Source organism: Myotis brandtii, unplaced genomic scaffold (genome assembly GCF_000412655.1).
Source record: "Myotis brandtii unplaced genomic scaffold, ASM41265v1 scaffold446, whole genome shotgun sequence".
NCBI lineage: Eukaryota > Metazoa > Chordata > Mammalia > Chiroptera > Vespertilionidae > Myotis > Myotis brandtii.
In genome coordinates, this window is record NW_005367057.1 from 620,702 (window position 1) to 638,872 (window position 18,171).

At 39.4% G+C, this 18,171-nt stretch overlaps 1 protein-coding gene across 1 annotated transcript in view; it reads right to left on the reverse strand.

Moving 5' to 3' along the window:
• Positions 1 to 7,173: 7,173 nt before the first annotated feature.
• The window catches only part of BCL10 (B-cell CLL/lymphoma 10), a 19,361-nt gene continuing 8,363 nt past the window's right edge, over positions 7,174 to 18,171 (reverse strand). Inside the window, exons 2-4 of the mRNA XM_005874596.2 lie at positions 17,790 to 17,963; positions 11,276 to 11,564; positions 7,174 to 9,019 (exon numbers count right to left, since the gene is read on the reverse strand). Of these exons, the coding sequence (XP_005874658.1) occupies positions 8,670 to 9,019; positions 11,276 to 11,564; positions 17,790 to 17,963 (813 nt within the window). The 3' untranslated portion in view covers positions 7,174 to 8,669. The remainder of the gene's footprint in view (positions 9,020 to 11,275; positions 11,565 to 17,789; positions 17,964 to 18,171) is intronic.

The following is an 18,171-nucleotide window of genomic DNA, read 5'->3' on the forward strand; positions in this document are numbered from 1 at the left end:
GGGTGGGGCTGGCCAGGGGGAAGGGGATGGGGCATTTGGCCAGCAGGCCACCGCCCTTCGGGGTGGGAGAGTCCGGTAGTGGGCAGTACTTATTAAAGGATACTTTTGAGAACAGTAACTGGGAAGAATGAGAAAAGAGCAGGTTTGAGCAGAGGAATAAGTAAAGCTGCAATGCTGGCCAGGGATCAGCCTCAGAGAACCACATAGAGAACTCTTGGGTCAATGGGGAAAAAAGGAGACCTACGTACCTAATGGGGCTGGTTTGCTGGCCACAGTGGGCATCATAGCGACCAGAACCACATAGAGAACTGTTGGGTCAATGGGGAAAAAGGAGACCTATGTACCTAACCGGGCTGGTTTGCTGGCCACAGTGGGCATCATAGCAACTGGTCGTTATGGTCGCTAGCTTTTTATATACATAGATGCAAAATATTTAAAAATACTTACCATTGAGTAAAACTGACACTCTAAGATAACCACATTTATTCTGTGGCTTTAAAACTGTCCCACTGTTGAGTGCCTCTGCGGTTGGGGTACCCAGTTTGAGTCACATAAGTCCCTGTTATCAAAGTTGCCAATAGCTTCCACGTAACCAAATCCAAGAGCCACTACTTACTTGACCTTTTAACAAGATAGGCCTTCTTCTTGAAACACTTTTTCCCCCCTGCCTTTCACTAAATCATATGCTTCAGTTTTCTTCCTATTTCACAGGGACCCTTCAGTTTCTTCTGTCACCTTCTTCTCTGTCTTACCTTTAAATGTGAGAGCACTTCAGGCTCAGCCCTAGACCTTCCTCTCTTTTCTATCAACCCTTATTTCAAGTTTTTTTTTTTTAATGAGGTCCCATGATTTTAAAAACTTTTTTTTGCTAATAACTCCCACATTCATATAACCAGTCCAGAAGCCTTCCTTGACCACCAAACTCCTGTAATCCAATTTCCAACTTTACTAACAATTCCTTCAAACTTAACATATTTGTGGTAGATTATCTACCAAGATTATCAACACTGTGCATGTACGTTACTCCTTCCATCAAGAGGTGTAGAATATTTCCTCTCTCTTTGAAGCTGGGCTGCCTTTGTCATTTGCTCTGATGAACAGAATGCTTCCACTTTTGCTCTCTTGGGAACGCTGAGCCACCATGTAAACAGGTCCAGCTGCCCAGCTGGAGAGAGGATCCCTGGCCAGTTCTCAGCCAGTACATTTATGCTAGGTAAGGCACCAGACATGCGAGTGAAGTTATCTGGAATCATCCAGCCCCAGTTGAGGTTTTAGTTTCCAGAATGACCCTAGGATCATTGATTAGAAAAATCAATGAGGCTAAATCCAGCCCAATTTGCAGAATCATGAATAAATAATTGTTATTTTAAGCCACTAAATTTTGGAATGGTGTGTTATATAGCAATAGATAATTGAAAAATATGTCCTTAACAGAACTCTTTATTCCCTACCTTCAATACTCCCCACAGTTTTGCCTCTCCCTTTAATTTCCACTATTATTAATTAGGTGCTCAGGACAAAAATCAGAAAGTTATAATTTTAAGTTTAAAAATATCTTCCAAATCCAAACAATTTTTACCAGTTCTACCTCTACCACCCCCTTCTTTTGCCTGAACAATTGCAGTAGTGTTTTTTTCTTTATTGCTAACTTTTTTTTTTTTTACATTTAATAACCTTTAAATTGGTTCAGATTCATGCATTGCATTTGGTAGTCATGTCTCTTTGTCTCCTTCAACCTAGAATGATTTTTCAGTCTTTAACGTTCATAACCTTGATATTTGGAAGAGTGTAGGCCAATTATTTTGTAGAAGATTCCTCATTTTGAGTTTGTCCAATGATTAGATTCATCAGTAGGAAACAGTGGTGTATTCCTTTCATTGCATTTCATCAGGAGGCATGGAATTTCAATTTGCTCTGATACTGATAATTTTAACTTTGATTTTTTTTTTTTGAGGAGGTGTCTGCCAGGCTTCTCTACTAAAAAGTTATTTTTTTCTTCCTTTATAATTTATTAGTATTTTGTAGGGAGGTGCTTTGAGACTATGCCAATAACCCATTCTTTAATTAGTTATGTTTGTGTATTTATATTAGCACCGACTCATCGTTTCCTGTTTTATCCAATGAATTGCAATATATTATTATCACTAATTATTTTAATGTTGAAATTGTCCCAGATTTGGCCTGTGGGAGCCCCTTCAAGCTGGCTTCTGTACCCTCTGGACATGCCCATTCTTTGAACACTTGCCTACTTTCTGGTGTAAGATATTCCAGGCTTATTTTATACTTTGCCCTGGAATTAGACATTTTGCCAATGAACTCTGATTCTTTCTAATGGAGAATATTTAGGAGACATGATCTACGTGTTTGGCGTGTTCATTGCTAATGAGATGTTAATGTTCCAGGTTCTCTCAGTAGACAGAGTTAATGTACTTATTTCTATATCTATCACATTCACACTGATACCTCTAATTTTAATCCAATACTACAGGATTGATTACTTTTTGCTTTCTCTTCCCATATTTGTAACTTTATTTTCTAACGTTGAGAAATCTGGCTCCCATTAGCCTAAATGTTATTTGATCAACCCCCAAGTATGCAGCCAACCTTCCATCACTGCTGCTGGCCCTTCCCTCATGTGAGCACCCTGCTTAACCCCACTTTGGCTCTGACATACAGCATTAGCTTGCCCTTCTTCAGACGCCCTCCTCACCCTGTCCCTATCTCCTACTTCAGGCTCTGATGTTGGACATCCCTACAGATACCTTCTTCACCAGCTCAGGCTCTCACACCTTTTGAGGGGACACCTTTCTCTGGGCCCTGACACTATGCTGAGCCATGTCTACACCCTTCTTACTGTACTCAGGCTCCGAGAGCCCATGCCCATCTGTATTGCCATTCTCATTCTTTTTGAATCCTAAAACTCTATACCAGCGATTTTCAGCCAATGTGCTGCAAGAACTTTTAAGACGTGCAATACCTATTTACTCAGGGGCAGTGACCTCTTTTCCCTTAGACCAGCGGTTCTCAACCTGTGGGTCGCGACCCCTTTGGGGGTCAAACGACCCTTTCACAGGGGTCACCTAAATACATCCTGCATATTAGATATTTACATTACGATTCGTAACAGTAGCAAAATTACAGTTATGAAGTAGCAACGAAAATAATTTTATGGTTGGGGGTCACCACAACATGAGGAACTGTATTAAAGGGTCGTGGCATTAGGAAAGTTGAGAACCACTGCCTTAGACTGTCACATAAAAAAATGACAACAGCCAACACAGTAACAGCTGTCTGGTGTGAATGAATCAAAATTATACTTTTTTGGTCAGATCAGCAAAAAATATATTTTCTGGTGTGCCACAGAATTTTAGTAATGAATTTCTATGTGCTGTGAGATGAAAAAGGTTGAAAATGGCTGCCCTATCCCCCACCCCATACTATGCAGATCCTGTCCAGCCTCCCACACTCCACTCTAGACCCCACCACTCCTCTAAGTCCTAGAGTGCAGGTACTTACTGTGTTTGGCCCCCCGATAATGGCTTGTGGATTGAGTTGTTAAAGTGCAGAGAAGAGAATGAAAGGTTAGCATGGTTCTCAACCTTCCTAATGACGCAATCCTTTAATACAGTTCCTCATGTTGTGGTGACCCCCAATTTCATTGTTACAAATTGAACATAATTAAAGCATAGTGATTAATCACAAAAACAGTATGTAATTATATATGTTTTCCGATAGTCTTAGGCGACCCCTGTGAAAGGGTCGTTCAACCCCCAAAGGGGTCACGACCCACAGGTTGAGAACCGCTGGGTTAGAGGAAGGGAAAGAAAAGATAAAGTTGATCTCTTTCTTCCATCCTGTCCTCCAATCCATTCTCCATAAAGCAGCCACAATGAACTTTTAAAACGTGAATCAGATCATATCACTTGTTTAATCCCCTCCAATTGTTTCCCACCTTAGAAGAAAATCCAAACCTTTGGAGAATGGTCTGTAGGCCCTTGTGAAACCTCATCTCTATCCAAGCTCCTAAGTTCCCCACTGTCACCCCTCACACTTATGTGCCAGCCATACAGGCCTTATGTGGCTCTCAGTAACTCATTCCTGTCTCAGGCTTTTGCCCTGGATGTTCCTTCTGCTGGAATTTTCCCCCAGAACTTCATGTGACTGACTTCTTCCTTCTTATCATTTAAGTCTGAGCTTAAATATTACCCGCTCTGAGTGCACAGCCTTCATAATGCTATCAATACTCTTTCCAAGTGACTTTGTAGCTCATGCATGTACTATTTCATATCTATGGCAACTAGAATGATCTGGCTTTCCTTGTTTATTTTCTATCTCCCCTAAAATGTGAGTTCTACAAGAACATAGACTTTGTCTTTTTTATTATTATCTCCACTACCTAAAATAATGGGGACTCAATAAATAATTATTGAATTAATGAGTCAAAAATATAATCTCCACTTACCTTTCTGCCATTTAAGAAATGCTAATAAGAAAGCATGGAGTTGTGGAAAGAACATTGATCAATCTTAGAATGAAACAGTCCTGAATTTTAATCCTAAAGAGCTATGTGATTTTGAGTCCTGAGTTTGTTTCTCATGTGTTAAAAAATGCTGAAAATGAAACCTACCTTGCAGGGTTGTTATTAACAGTAAAAACAAGATCACACATGTGGAAACACTAAACACAGTTATTTGGCTTCCTATACGACTGTGGTTTCCAAATATTGTTGTACACTGGAATCACTTGGAACCTTTAGACTTCTGATGCCTGGCTTCCACGCCCAAGCATCTGATTTAATTGGTATGGGGTACAGCCTGGACATCGGGATCTTTCAAAAGACCTCCAGGTGATTCTAAAATGGGCAGTCAAGTTTAGGAACCACTGCAATCAAGAACTGACTGATCATTAAATGGTATGGCAAATTCAGAGTAAGGATTTTTGGAGCATTCACGTTATCTATGTACTTTTTTGTACTTAAATTCAGCTCTCCTTTCAGAAAACCCTCTTAAGATTATATTTAACAACTATGGATCGATTTGCTTCGTGGTTTGCTTTTTTCCCAGAGTGTACAATGTACATATTTACCCAGTGACACAAGATAAGGCCATAGCTTAAACTTCGTGCTCCCTTTTACATTGCTTTCGAAAGAGACAGTAGCTGTAAGACTTGACTTCTACCTTATACCATGCACAAAAATTACTTTGTAAAGAATCATAGAGCTAATTGTGAAACTAAAACAACTAAGTTTCCAAAAGGCCCTAGTTGGCCCTTGGACTGAAGGGTTTCTGGTTCTATTTCAGTCAAGGGTAGATACCTTGGTTGCAGGCTTGATCCCAGGCCCCCAGTCAGGGCGTGTGCGGGAGGCAACCAAATGTTTCTGTTTCTCCCTTTCCTTCCACTCTCTCTAAAAATCAATGCGAAAAATATCCTCCGGTGAGGATTAACCAAAAGAAAAAAAGAAAACAGACTATCATCATGACATTAGGACAAAAATTTCTTAAACAGGAGACGAAAATTACTAACCATAAAAGAACCATTGGACTTAATTTTAAAAATTATCAAAATAAACAAAAAACTCCACAAACAAAAAAAACCTCCCAAACAAAACAAAACAAAAAAACCTCAAAACAAAAAAATTTGAACAAAAGCAAATTTCCCTTATCCTGGCTTGCCCCTAATTTGCCAGTATCTGACTTTGCGCTAAGAGCGACTTGCTGACAAAATGGAATTACCTCTTGAAAATGTGAGCTCACCATGAAAAGACAGGAGGTACTTTAAATGCATATTGCTAAGTAAAAGAAGCCAAACTGAAAAGACTATATTCTGTATGATTCCAACTATGAGATTCTGGAAACAATAAATTATAGGGACAATAAAAAGATCAGTGGTTGCCAGGATAGGAAGGGGTTGGAAAGAGGTTGAGTAAGGGGTAAGGGAATCAGAGGATTTTTAGAGCAGTGAAACTACTCTGTATCATATTTTAGAATAGTGAATACATGACATTTTGCATTTGTCAAAACTTACAGAACTGTACAACACAGAAAGAACCCTAATGTACACTACTAATTTTAGTTAATAATGTATCGAGACTGGTTCATCACTTCTAACAAATGTATCACACCAATTAGAGATGCTAATATGGGAAACAGGAGAGGGACTATATCGTAACTTTGTACTTTCTGCTCAAGTTTTCTGTAAACTTTTAAAACTGCTTTAAAATATAGTTTATTAATTCTTTAAAAAAGCAATTAAAAAGTGAGTTCAAAAGTATTGTGTTGATAATATGGTATCTGTAAAAAGTAACTTTTTCACTGCTATATTAATCAACCCAGTAACCAGTTTCATTGTATCATGTCAATCATTCATTTAAACATTTGTTGGCAATGGCTTGTTTTCAGTGTTTGGCTTGTTTTCAGTGTTTAATGGGGGGTGGGGGGGTGGAATGACTTTATAGGATTCAGAAAACCCAAAAACCTAAATTTGTTTTTTAAAAAAACACAACTTAATTTTATTGTCTATATAGTTATTCAAAAGTCTGAAAAAACTCAGTGTTATAAACTATAAATATAGGTACTCTAGCATATCTAAATTATGGTCTTTGAGCCCTAACCGGTTTGGCTCAGTGGATAGAGCTTCGGCCTGCGGACTGAAGGGTCCCAGGTTGGATTCTGGTCAAGGGCATGTACCTTGGTTACCGGCACATCCCCGGTAGGGGGCGTGCAGGAGGCAGTTGATCCATGCTTCTGACTCTCTATCCCTCTCCCTTCCTCTCTGTAAAAAAATCAATAAAATGTATAAAAAATTATGGTCTTTGATTATGAGTAAATCCTACTTAAATTTAAAAAAACTGCATATCAAATTTTAATAATAAGAAAAGCCTGCTTCTGCTTTTAAAATGGATTTATTTAAATGTAATGCCACTATTTTCTTATGCTACATTGGACATGAAACATGTTTCTCCATAATCCTTAGAAAATGTTTACACTAAAAAAATCACCCAGTCTTTACAATTTTTTAAAACCAATATGCCAATCTTCTTCATGACTGATAAACTCAGTCTATCCAGAAATACAACTCGATCCCATAACTTGCAATGTTTTCTATAAAAATTAGTACATATAAAATAACTGTTTTATATATTTCTTCCTACTGAAAAGTTTGAAACTTCCGAAACACAGCACAATTTAAAAAATTTTATTGTTAATAGCATGTTTCCATCTTTGTTTTATGCAACTAATGGAAATATATTAGATGGAGATCAGAAAATAGAATTATAATTTAAATGAACACAATGAGGGCATAATTTATAAATGCACAAATTTAGTCAAACTTTGTTATATAACAAATAGAAAAATCTAACTGCGTTGATTGTTCCAAATAGTATTAAAAACAAACACATACACACATGGGAAAAAAACATTTTGTTCCAGTTATTTTAACTCGCACAGTGATCCTCATTAAAAGAAAATGAAAAGTGCAGAAAAAGTATTTCTTAAAAATCTCATCAAATTACATGTAATAACAGGTTTTTGTAAAGATTTTTCTTTAGGAATGAAAATGTGAAAATCTTAAGAAAGCAGCGTGAATTAGTAAGGTTAGTAGATGTATGTTGGCAAATTGAGATTTTAGGTGGCTCAAACTATGTTCCTGTGCATCAGAAGGAGATTTTGTTGTGTCTGCAAGCCAAACTAAGTAGGAAAGAGATTTTTTTGGTTCACTGACAGTTTTTCCCATTAGTGATTGGCTTTATTATCAACTAGAGGCCCAGTGCATGAAATTCGTGCACGGGTGTGGTCCCTAGGCCTGGCACAAGCGTCTGGTGAGGAAGGACAGGTCCCAGCTGACCTCTGGGCCCTGGGCAGCACTTGGGGCCCCGGGGTCTTGTGCACCCCCCTCCACCTGAGTCATCGGGTCCCCACCCAGCTCCCTCAGCATGTGGGAGCCAGGCGGCGGCCCCACCCCCCACTGCCGCCGCTGGTCGCTGTCTTTGGGGCAATTGGGCCCTGCTCGCACCAGCCTTGGCCTGGCGCCGCCTGCTCACCTGCTCCACCATTCCGCTGCGGTCCTGCTCTCGTCAGGGCCCATCGGGGCCGGCAGTGCCTCCACTGCTACCCGCTGCCAGCACCACGTCACCAATGCCTGCTATGTTCCACGCTGTCCCCTGGTGGTCAGTGAATGTCATAGCGAGCAGTTGAGCTCCCAGTTGAAGGGACAATTTGCATATTAGGCTTTTATTATATAGGAGATTTAGAAACAGCTTCATCCTGAAAATTTACTGCTAGATGGTTGGAAAGGACTATTAGACTGTAAAAATTTCTAGCACAAATGCACTGAGAAACATCATTCCCAGTCTGAGACTCTATTATCAAATAGAGAAATGTTCCCTATTAAAATTGGTCTTAAAACATAAAAAATGTGAAAACAGCAAATACCTCAAAAATGAAAAACAAACAAAAAAAACCCCCCATAAAATTCTGAAAAGTACATGATCAACATGATTTACTTTAGCTATCTAAAAGTATCCACAAAAGTCTATTTACAAAGTGTGCTTACATTGCATTTAAAAAGACATGTATCAGGTGTTAATAAGTCATTATAGCAGTTTTATAAAGATTCATATCCTTCCAAATATTAGTCATTATTAAAAAAATAGAAGAGGCTGTAAACTGTCATTGCCTTGAAAGAGCACGTGATCTTAAGGGAAGAAACATCTCACTAGAGCTTCCACAAGTTTCTTCGTCTAGCTGCAAGTCCGGGGGCAAAGGAGGAGCCCCAGGGTCCCCAGGTCTGGGAAGTGTAGTTGAAGAGAATGTAGGGTTTTCAGTTTTGCCTACTTCTAGGACAGGCAAATTCAGAGATGAATCAGTAGAAAAAAAGGGGGCTGTGCTGGATTCTCCTTCGGGATGGTACATAGTGGACACTCTCCGTTTTTCAGAGAAATAACTCTCATCTGAATTAGATCTAGAGAGGTTGTTTGTGGCTCCATCTGGAAAAGGCTCACAGTTGCTACATTTTAGTCCTACAATAAGATTATTCAGATGTTAATAAAAAGTAACAAGAAAATTGAGTTCAATTTTAAAGATTACAAACTAGTTACCACACAAAATTTAAATAACTTATAAATTCTGTCATAATCCATTTCACATTTCATTTGCTTTTCCCAACAACTATGAAGTGTACACAATTATATACATTTTCTAGGTAAGGAAATAGTCTCAAGGAAGCTAAATAACATGCTATAAACTCACTTCGTATACTTATATCCTTAACCATTGAAAGACCTGGGAAAAATAAAGTAGTCCTTAAAATTTTTCATAAAATAAGAAATGGCTTTCAGCCCTGGCTGGTTTGGCTTGGTGGATAGACCGTCGGCCTGCGGACTAAAGGGTCCCAGGTTTGATTCTGGTCAAGAGCACATGCCCGGTTGCAGGCTCAATCCCGGGTAGGGGGCATGCAGGAGGCAGCTGATCGATGATTCTCTCTCATCATTGATGTTTCTCTCTCTCTCTCTCTTCCTTCCTTTTTGAAATAAAAAATTATATATTAAAAAAAGAGAAAGAAATGGCTTTCACAACTAATATTCTTTAACATATTGGCACAAAAAACCATTATCTAATAAAAACAAAATTTAAACAGGGTATAGCTAAAATTCTATGAGTTAATGAATCTTTTTAAAAAATATATATTTTATTGATTTTTTTACAGAGAGGAAGGGAGAGGGATAGAGAGTTAGAAACATTGATGAGAGAGAAACATCGATCAACTGCCTCCTGCACACTCCCTACTGGGGATGTTCCCGCAACCAAGGTACATGCCCTTCACTGGAATCGAAGCTGGGACCCTTGAGTCCGCAGGCCAATGCTCTATCCACTGAGCCAAACCAGTTAGGGCGAGTTAATGAATCTTAATTACTGAGTCTTGAATCACAGGGTGTTAGAAGTGGAAGGGATTTTAGAGGTCATCTGGGAGAGCCTCTATTTTTTTTTTTTTTTTTTGAGTCTCTTACTATTAAAGATGGGCAAACAGGGACCCAGAAACAGTGAAGTCATGCCCAGCATTCCAGGACTATTTCATTGAAAAGAGAGAACTAGATCCCAGGTTTCCTCTTCACATTAAATAATGTTCTGGTTTTCAACCTAACAATTTACTTAAGTGATGGCAGTTGTTCTGATCAAAGAATCTTACCATATCAAAAGGGTATAGCCAACAATTAGCCTCAATACAGAAAGAATAAACACAAACACAATTTATTTTTGTTAGGCTTAGCAAAAATATTCAACCCATAACTATCTATTGACACAGAACCTTCTGAGTTGACAAATGTTATGTAAAACCTGAAGTCTATAAAGCACATTTATTTATCATTTTTCCCACTAGTTTTTCAACTTCACAATACAGTCAGGATGTCTGTTCCATGCTATAGAAACCATTTTCTTAAATATGGCTCAGAAGGGGAAACTTCCATTGTGTTCCAGCATGCACTTATAGACAGTGAGCTCCTTAAGGGCAGAACCCCAAATTACTCGTTTCTGTATTCCCAGTGCCTAAAGCAGCTGGAGTAGAGCTACATCATATTCACATTTAACGTAACTGCTCTGGAAAGAGAGGTGGAGAATGAGATGGGGTTTAGGGCGAGAGGGGGGTTTAAATTGTACAGGCAATTCTACAGACCATTCCAATCAGTGAGTGTGTGTGCTCTGGGGTTAGGGTGAAACAGAAGACATAAATCTGCTATTCCTTCATCCACCTCAGTTCTCATGCCTCTCTCACATTTTGCCAGACTGAGTATAATTCTAGTGTTTAAAGTTATGTATAATTTATACAACTTGATTCTTATAAACACAGCCAACTACTTTATCTTGTGATCAACTGGTAGGAGAAAAACTGAGTTGGACTTATTAAAATACTTTGCTTATACACTATTCTTTATGTGTTAAGTGCATTTTCAGGAACTACTTTTGACTAGATTAATCTGCCATTCTGCTGACTTTAGAAACAAACCCCTGCGTACACTGGGACTTTATTATAGTTACATTTTCTATAAATTATACTGTTAACTGGATATAAATATAGAACATTAAGTGATATTCCACTTTTCCAGTATAATGACATCCTACTATATATAAGTTAAAAATGCAAATGAATGTAATTCTGAAGCTTAAACTTTTCAATGAAAGCAAAATGATCATTTCTGGGTTTTTTGTTATTGTTTTGCATTTTACTTCTAAAAGCATTGTTACATTTAAATGAACTCTTGGATACCTAAGGTATTTACCTTTCAGATGTTCTAGTTTTATATTTCGAAGTTTTAGCACTTCATCTGTAATCTTCTGTATCAGGAAGTTCTGTGTTTTTTCTCGACGAATAGATTCAACAAGGGTATCTAGTCCTTTGGGGTTTTCTTGTAAGTAGTCTAACAATTTTCCAGCCCTTTTTCTACTTGATGTTCGGCAAGAAATTTCTTCAGTGTCTTCTCTACTGAGTATTTTTTTTGCACGCAGATGATCAAAATGTCTCTCAGCTATAATTTTTTCACACAGATATACACGCAAATTTTCTAAAGCCTGAAAGACATAAAATGTGCTTCAATGTTATTTTTTTTTAACACCTAAGGAAATCACGTAGGAAACTTAACTGGTGAGAGAAAACATCCTGAAGTTGAAGGTTCAGGCTTACTAAAATGCATGCTATTAAGATGAAGGTCAAGTAGACAAAATAAGTCCTAGATGAGACATTCCGTACAGCTTCTGTCCTGCTATGATCTCATTTTCACATCTATAAACCAAGACCAAGGCACTGTGAGGAGAGGCCATGGTAATCCAAAGGGTTTGGGTCCGTGGGGATAGAGAAGTCTGCTGAAGGCCACCTTTGGGGCTAAAGATGAGGGCAGAGGCTTCCATACATTTCAGTTACCATTTATCAAGGAATCCAGAATTAGTCAGGACCAGAGAGGGTAACTTGAGGTCTCATAGCTTATAACTTCCTCATGTTTTTTAATTTTCCATCTTCCCCGAGTAAAACCATTAAAAAAAAAAAAACCTCACTAAACTAAAAGGACCCATAATGTGTCTATCTTTGGAGTCAGCTGGAAAGACTATAACTCAGTGCATCAGTTAGCAGAAGGGAGGTAGAAAGATGTGGAGAAGCCCTAACCAGTTTGACTCAGTGGATAGAGCGTCGGCCTGCGTATTGAAGGGTCCCAGGTTTGATTCTGGTCAAGGGCATATACCTTGGTTGGGGGCACATCCCCAGTAGGGGGTGTTCAGGAGGCAGCTGATGTTTCTCTCTCATTGATGTTTCTAACTCTCTATCTCTCTCCCTTCCTCTCGGTAAAAAATCAATAAAATAAAAAAAATATATATATATAAAACAAAGAAAGATGTGGAGAAGGCGGGGAGGAGGGGAGGGGGGAAGAGGAGAAACCTAACTTAAAGGAATAGTGAATGCTGAAAGAAATTAAAGGAAATCACAGAAAACAGGTCTAGACCTGAGAGGCAGCTAAGGGGGCTTAATTAGCAGAAAAATGACATGGGTCCGAATAAACAGCATCAATAGTCCAAAGCCAGTGATGTATTCTAGCTCCTCCGTTTACTACATACGGGTAAGTAACTCCTCTGTGCCTCAGTTTCCTCATCTAAGTGTTATGAGGAATAAGTACATGTAAAGTTCTTAGAGAAGTTAATGATCAATAAACGTTACTGATGTAACAATGATAACTAATTTGACTTACATTTATAATGATGATCAAAAGGCAATGGAAGATTTTAGAAATACCCTAGTATATGGTGGCAGAAAAGTAGGCTAGGTGAAGGGTTCCTATAGTTCTCAGTCCACTGAACCCCAAAATTCATTTATTTATTCACACAACAAACATTCATATATCTAAATACCTAATATACCAGGTGCTGAGCATGCAAAGATCAACAAGACTTGAATCCCACAAGCAAAGGGCATATGGTCTAGTTGGAGAGTACATATCACATGCAAGCCAATAATTAAAAGACAATGTGGTATGACCCAGAAATTAAAAGACTGGGGAAGCACAGAGTACGCAATTCACTCTACCTACAATATCTGGGAAATTTACAGAGGCTACACTTTTGCTAGAGGCAAGGTGCACAGTGGGAAAATAGCAAAAAGTCTGGGGTAGTTGGCACACAGGCTGCATGTGACAGGGTGGTGAGGAATGTAATTAGGAAGGAAAACGGGGGTGAAATCATGGAAAAATTTCAAAAAATATATGTTTTTATTGATTTTAGAGAGAGAGGAATGGAGAGATAGAAACACGGATGCGTCAACATCCATTGGCTGCCTCCGCCACGCCCCCTGCTGGGGATTGGGCCCACAACTGGGGCATGTGTTCTGACAGGGAATTGAACCAGTGACCTCTTGGTGCATGAGTCAACACTCAATCCACCAGGCAAAAGAATTTTTATAACATGTTGAGGAACACACATTTCCCTGTAGCCAAAAGAGTCATCTAAGGTTTATAAATAAGAAATAAGAACATTTTTGCAGAGAACTGGGAGAAGGAAAAACAAGGGTCAGAGGAGCCCAATTAGAAGACTGCTGCAGTATATTAGTAATATATATTGAGTGCATAAATTTAAGTTGTGAAGATAGAGACAGACTACATATAAAAGATGAACCCCTTGAAAAACCTCATCTGTTATTATTTTTACCACCTATATGCTGATGATTCCCATATTTGTGTATGTGATCAAGACTTTCTCCACCTAGACATCCCAAAGGTACTTGAAATTCAACGTCATAAACCAGATTTATCTACCCCTATTCTTTTCCTTTGATGTTAACTCATTCATCCACCCACCTAATCATCTATAAAACCTACAACTGATCCTTGACTTTTTCTTTTCTCCCTCTTTCACTCACTTGCCACATCTGATCATCCACCCACCAAGACCTGCCACTCTACCCTTTATATTTATCTAATTTGTCCCTTCACTTCATCTCTATTATTAGCATTACTCTAGTTCAGGTCCTTATATGTTGCATGGATTATTAACAATGGACACGTAGCTATACTTCCTACTTCTCTCCTCCCTCTCAAAAGTCTCCTTCACACACCTATCTGATCTTCCAATTTTTCAAAAGAAAATGGAAATCTGGGGTGTTATATAGAGTCTAATATTGAAATGTCACCAGCTAATTTTTTTTAAATTTTTTTTAAAAATATATTTTATTGATTTTTTACAGAGAGGAAGGGAGAGGGATAGAGAGCTAGAAACATCGATGAGAGAGAAACATCCATCAGCTGCCTCCTGCACATCCCCTACTGGGGATATGCCCGCAACCAAGGTACATGCCCTTGACTGGAATCGAACCTGGGACCCCTCAGTCCGCAGGCCGAAGCTCTATCCACTGAGCCAAACCAGTCAGGACTCACCAGCTAATTTTTTAAAAATTTAAAACACTGTGTTCCACCCTTGACTTAAAAGGATCAACTTCCTCAATACCGGCAGAAGAATAGGTCTCAGACCAACCTCAGTTCAAATCTTGAGAACTGGGGCAAGTTACTTAACCTCTCTAAACTTCCTGTTCCCTATTGATAAAATAATAATACTTTAGAGGACTGCTAGGAAGACTAAATGAGACAGTGAATATAAAGACTCAACAGCCTGTGATAGAGTATGTGCACAATAAATAATAGTTATTTGATAATGTCAGACAGGGCACTTCACAGTATGGATCCTACTTACCTCTCCAGTTTAATCTATCACCACCTCTATCAGTCCTGGTACTTTATGTTGTACCTAAAACTGCTTGTTCGGAACTCTACATTTCTTTACGTTGTTACCTTTATCTTGTTTTCTCTTCTCTATACCCCAAGTCGCTATTCATCCTTTAAGATCCAGGACAGTGGTCATCTCCTTCAGGAAGCTTTACCTAAACTCCTCAGAGTAAGATAGGCACCCATCTCCTCTGTCCTTGCAGTACCCTATGGATACATTTCACTTTTCTATATACCAAGACTCCACTTTTCATCTCCCAATTCATCCTGACATTCCCATTCTGTCCCACCACTCTTCTCAAAGTCACCAATGACCTCCTTAATGCTAAATCTGATACTTTTCAATCATCTTACTTCTCAGCAACACGAACACAGTTGACCACTACTTCCTTGAAATACCTTTTTGCCTCATATGCATACCACACTCTCCTGGCTTTCTTCCCATCTCTGTGGCTATAACTTCTCAATTTTCAAAATTCTTCTATGATTTCTCTCTTCCCTTTTAGCTCTCAACTTTCTAGGTGAACACACTCAATCTCATACTTACCTTTCCAGGTCAGATCTCTCTTCTGATCTCCAGACTTGTTGGTTAAGTTGCTGATTTGACATTTCCACTTACTAATCTGATTCCACTCTCTTCCTCAACTACTACATTCAATCCATTACAAGGCCTATCATTTCTATTTCAAAAATGCACCTGGAATTCTCCTGCTCCATCCATTTCCACTGCCTTCAACCTGATCTAAATCACCATCATCTCTTAACTATATAAATTCTACGAGTCTCTTCATTGGCTTCCCTCTTTTCACTTTTGCTCTCCTTAGTCCATACAATAGGCAGAGGGATCTTTTAAAATATAACATTAGTTCTTCAATAAGTCCTTACTGCACTTGTGAAAAAAATCCAAACACTTTACTACCATCTGTAAGACCCTTAATAATATGGCTCTAGCCCACCTTCCTAACTTCACCTCAGGGAACCCTCTGCCTTTTTCCATGTTCTCCAAGTCATAAGATCTTTGCAAATTCTATTCTGCCTAGAATGTTCTTCCCTGAGTTCTGTCATATCTTTCAGGAACCACTTTAAATGTAACCTTCCCTGACCATCCTACCTCGAGGAGATGCCCCGTTATTGTCTCAACATCTGTCTGTCTCCTTAATAATACTTAACATAATTTGTAATTATACATTTATTTGTTTTCAACCCTAATGACCTACATGTTTGAATGAGGCAAGAACCAGATATGTTTTGTTAGACTCTGTGTACCCTGAACTTAGCAGAGTGCCAAGTGAATGGTGTTTTGGATGAATGTGTTTTATAACTTATAATTATCCTTTTATGTCTATCTCCCTCCTCCTAAGAAATCAAGCTCTTTTCAAACTAGGATTGAATCTTAGCTTTAAAAATTTGAACTGTTAGATTCAACCTCAGTATCAGCTTCATAGCAGCACGTAATCCATATTAATAAAACTGAACTAGCCCTAGCTGGTTTGGCTCAGCGGATAGAGCGTCGGCCTGCGGACTCAAGGGTCCCAGGTTCGATTCCGGTCAAGGGCATGTACCTGGGTTGTGGGCACATCCCCAGTAGGGGGCGTGCAAGAGGCAGCTGAATCCATGTTTCTCTCTCATCGATGTTTCTAACTCGCTATCCCTCTCCCTCTCCCTTCCTCTCTGTAAAAAAATCAATAAAATATATATTTTAATTAAAAAAAAAACCGAACTAAATTCAACCAAAAAGATGATGTAAACCTGATGGGACAGAAGGGAAGGAGGAGTATAGGGAAGAAGTGGGAGTTTCCAGGAGGATGGATGGTGGTATACTATTCATCAAGGCAGAGAACACAGTAGGAACAACAAGCAGCTTTGGGGGGAGGGATGATAAAAAGTTCAATTTTAGACAAGGGGAGGAATCTGCAGGTTATAAAAGTGGATTTCCAGCAGATATTTGGAAATAAGTGCCTCTAGTTGAGAGAAAAGGTCATAAACCATTTTGGGAAAATATCATGACAAAAATTTTTTTAAAATATGTGTATATACATTTCTTTCATAGGCCTCCTGAAACTCATCCATGATTCCCCAAGGTTATGAATTTCTGATATGGCTGTAAAGTGAAATCATGGAAATGGATAGTATCAATGAACTCACAGAAAAAAAATAAGGCCTGGAAGCCACTCTTCACATCTGTGTTTGTGTACAGGTTTTATGTCCTTCCACTTGTAATATCTCATTGCCTGTTTTATCAAATTCTTCCAGGTCCGGGAATGAAAATACTCTCCCTTAGAGATTGTTGTAAAGATTCAATGGGAACACTGTAAATTGTGTGAGACAGCATCTGGAACAGAGCAAAGCCTAGCTCTCTGAGTTCATGGTTTTGCTGGCACACATCTTGAATAAGACAGCACTCATTTATTATATATTAACTAACAATGTCCCAATCTCATCTCAACTAGGATGTAAAGCAAGGGCCTGTTATTTTTTGTATCTGTCCAGGCTCAAGGATAGTGCTTTCCACATAGTAAGTGTTCCATAGATATCTGCTAAATGAGGACACTACGGCAGAAAAGTCCCAGTTATGTCCCGTGTCCTCCTGCTAACGAATCCAACCGTAATCGTGAGCACAATGGAATAAACTTCACAGGAGAGAGAAAAGGAGATTTTAAAGCAGATGAACATTTAAAAAGCTGTTGTCCTGTCCAGTTCACAAACATGATTTTGTAAGTTTTGTGTTGTTGAGCCAGAGCACACTTCACGTGGAGTTTCTGTTTTTAATCTGCACTGACATAAACTATTTCAGTGGCAGGCGCTCATGCAGGTCTCAACTGGCAGAACAACTAAAGGCACAGGGAAAAGGAGAAACAAGTCATATCTCAGCAAAGCCATGGCTGACGCATAGTAAATATTACGATTTTCTGCCGCATCCAAGCAGAACAAAACGTAACCACTACATATTTTCTCAACGTCTGCGTGTCAATTTAATTCTCGGGCTACAGGTACTCACCCCCCTCCCCTCAATTTAAATATGTGGGCGTTGGCTTACGAGGGGAATTCCAGGTCGTGCTTTCAGCTGTGGAGCTTCCCCCAGCCCCCTTTGCAAGAGAGTTTCACATATTGGCTCCACTGCTCGGGGTCCTTTGATCTGGTCCAGCCTTTGCTCCAGGTGGAGCCAGCAGCTCGGAGAGCCGGACTCAGGATGAGCGCGCGCCGTCGGCCCCTAACAGCGCGGCTCCCAAGCGCAGGGGGGGCAGGATCACCGGGGGGCAGGCGGCGAAGAAACGCTCCACCGAAGCAAGTCCCGGACACCCCAGCTCTGCTTTCAGCGATTTAAACCGTAGATTCACCGGTGGCCGGGAGTCACTTCCATGAAGGCTCCCGGCGGCCTCGGCCCGCCCCTCCCACCCGCAGGCTCCTCCTCCGACCCC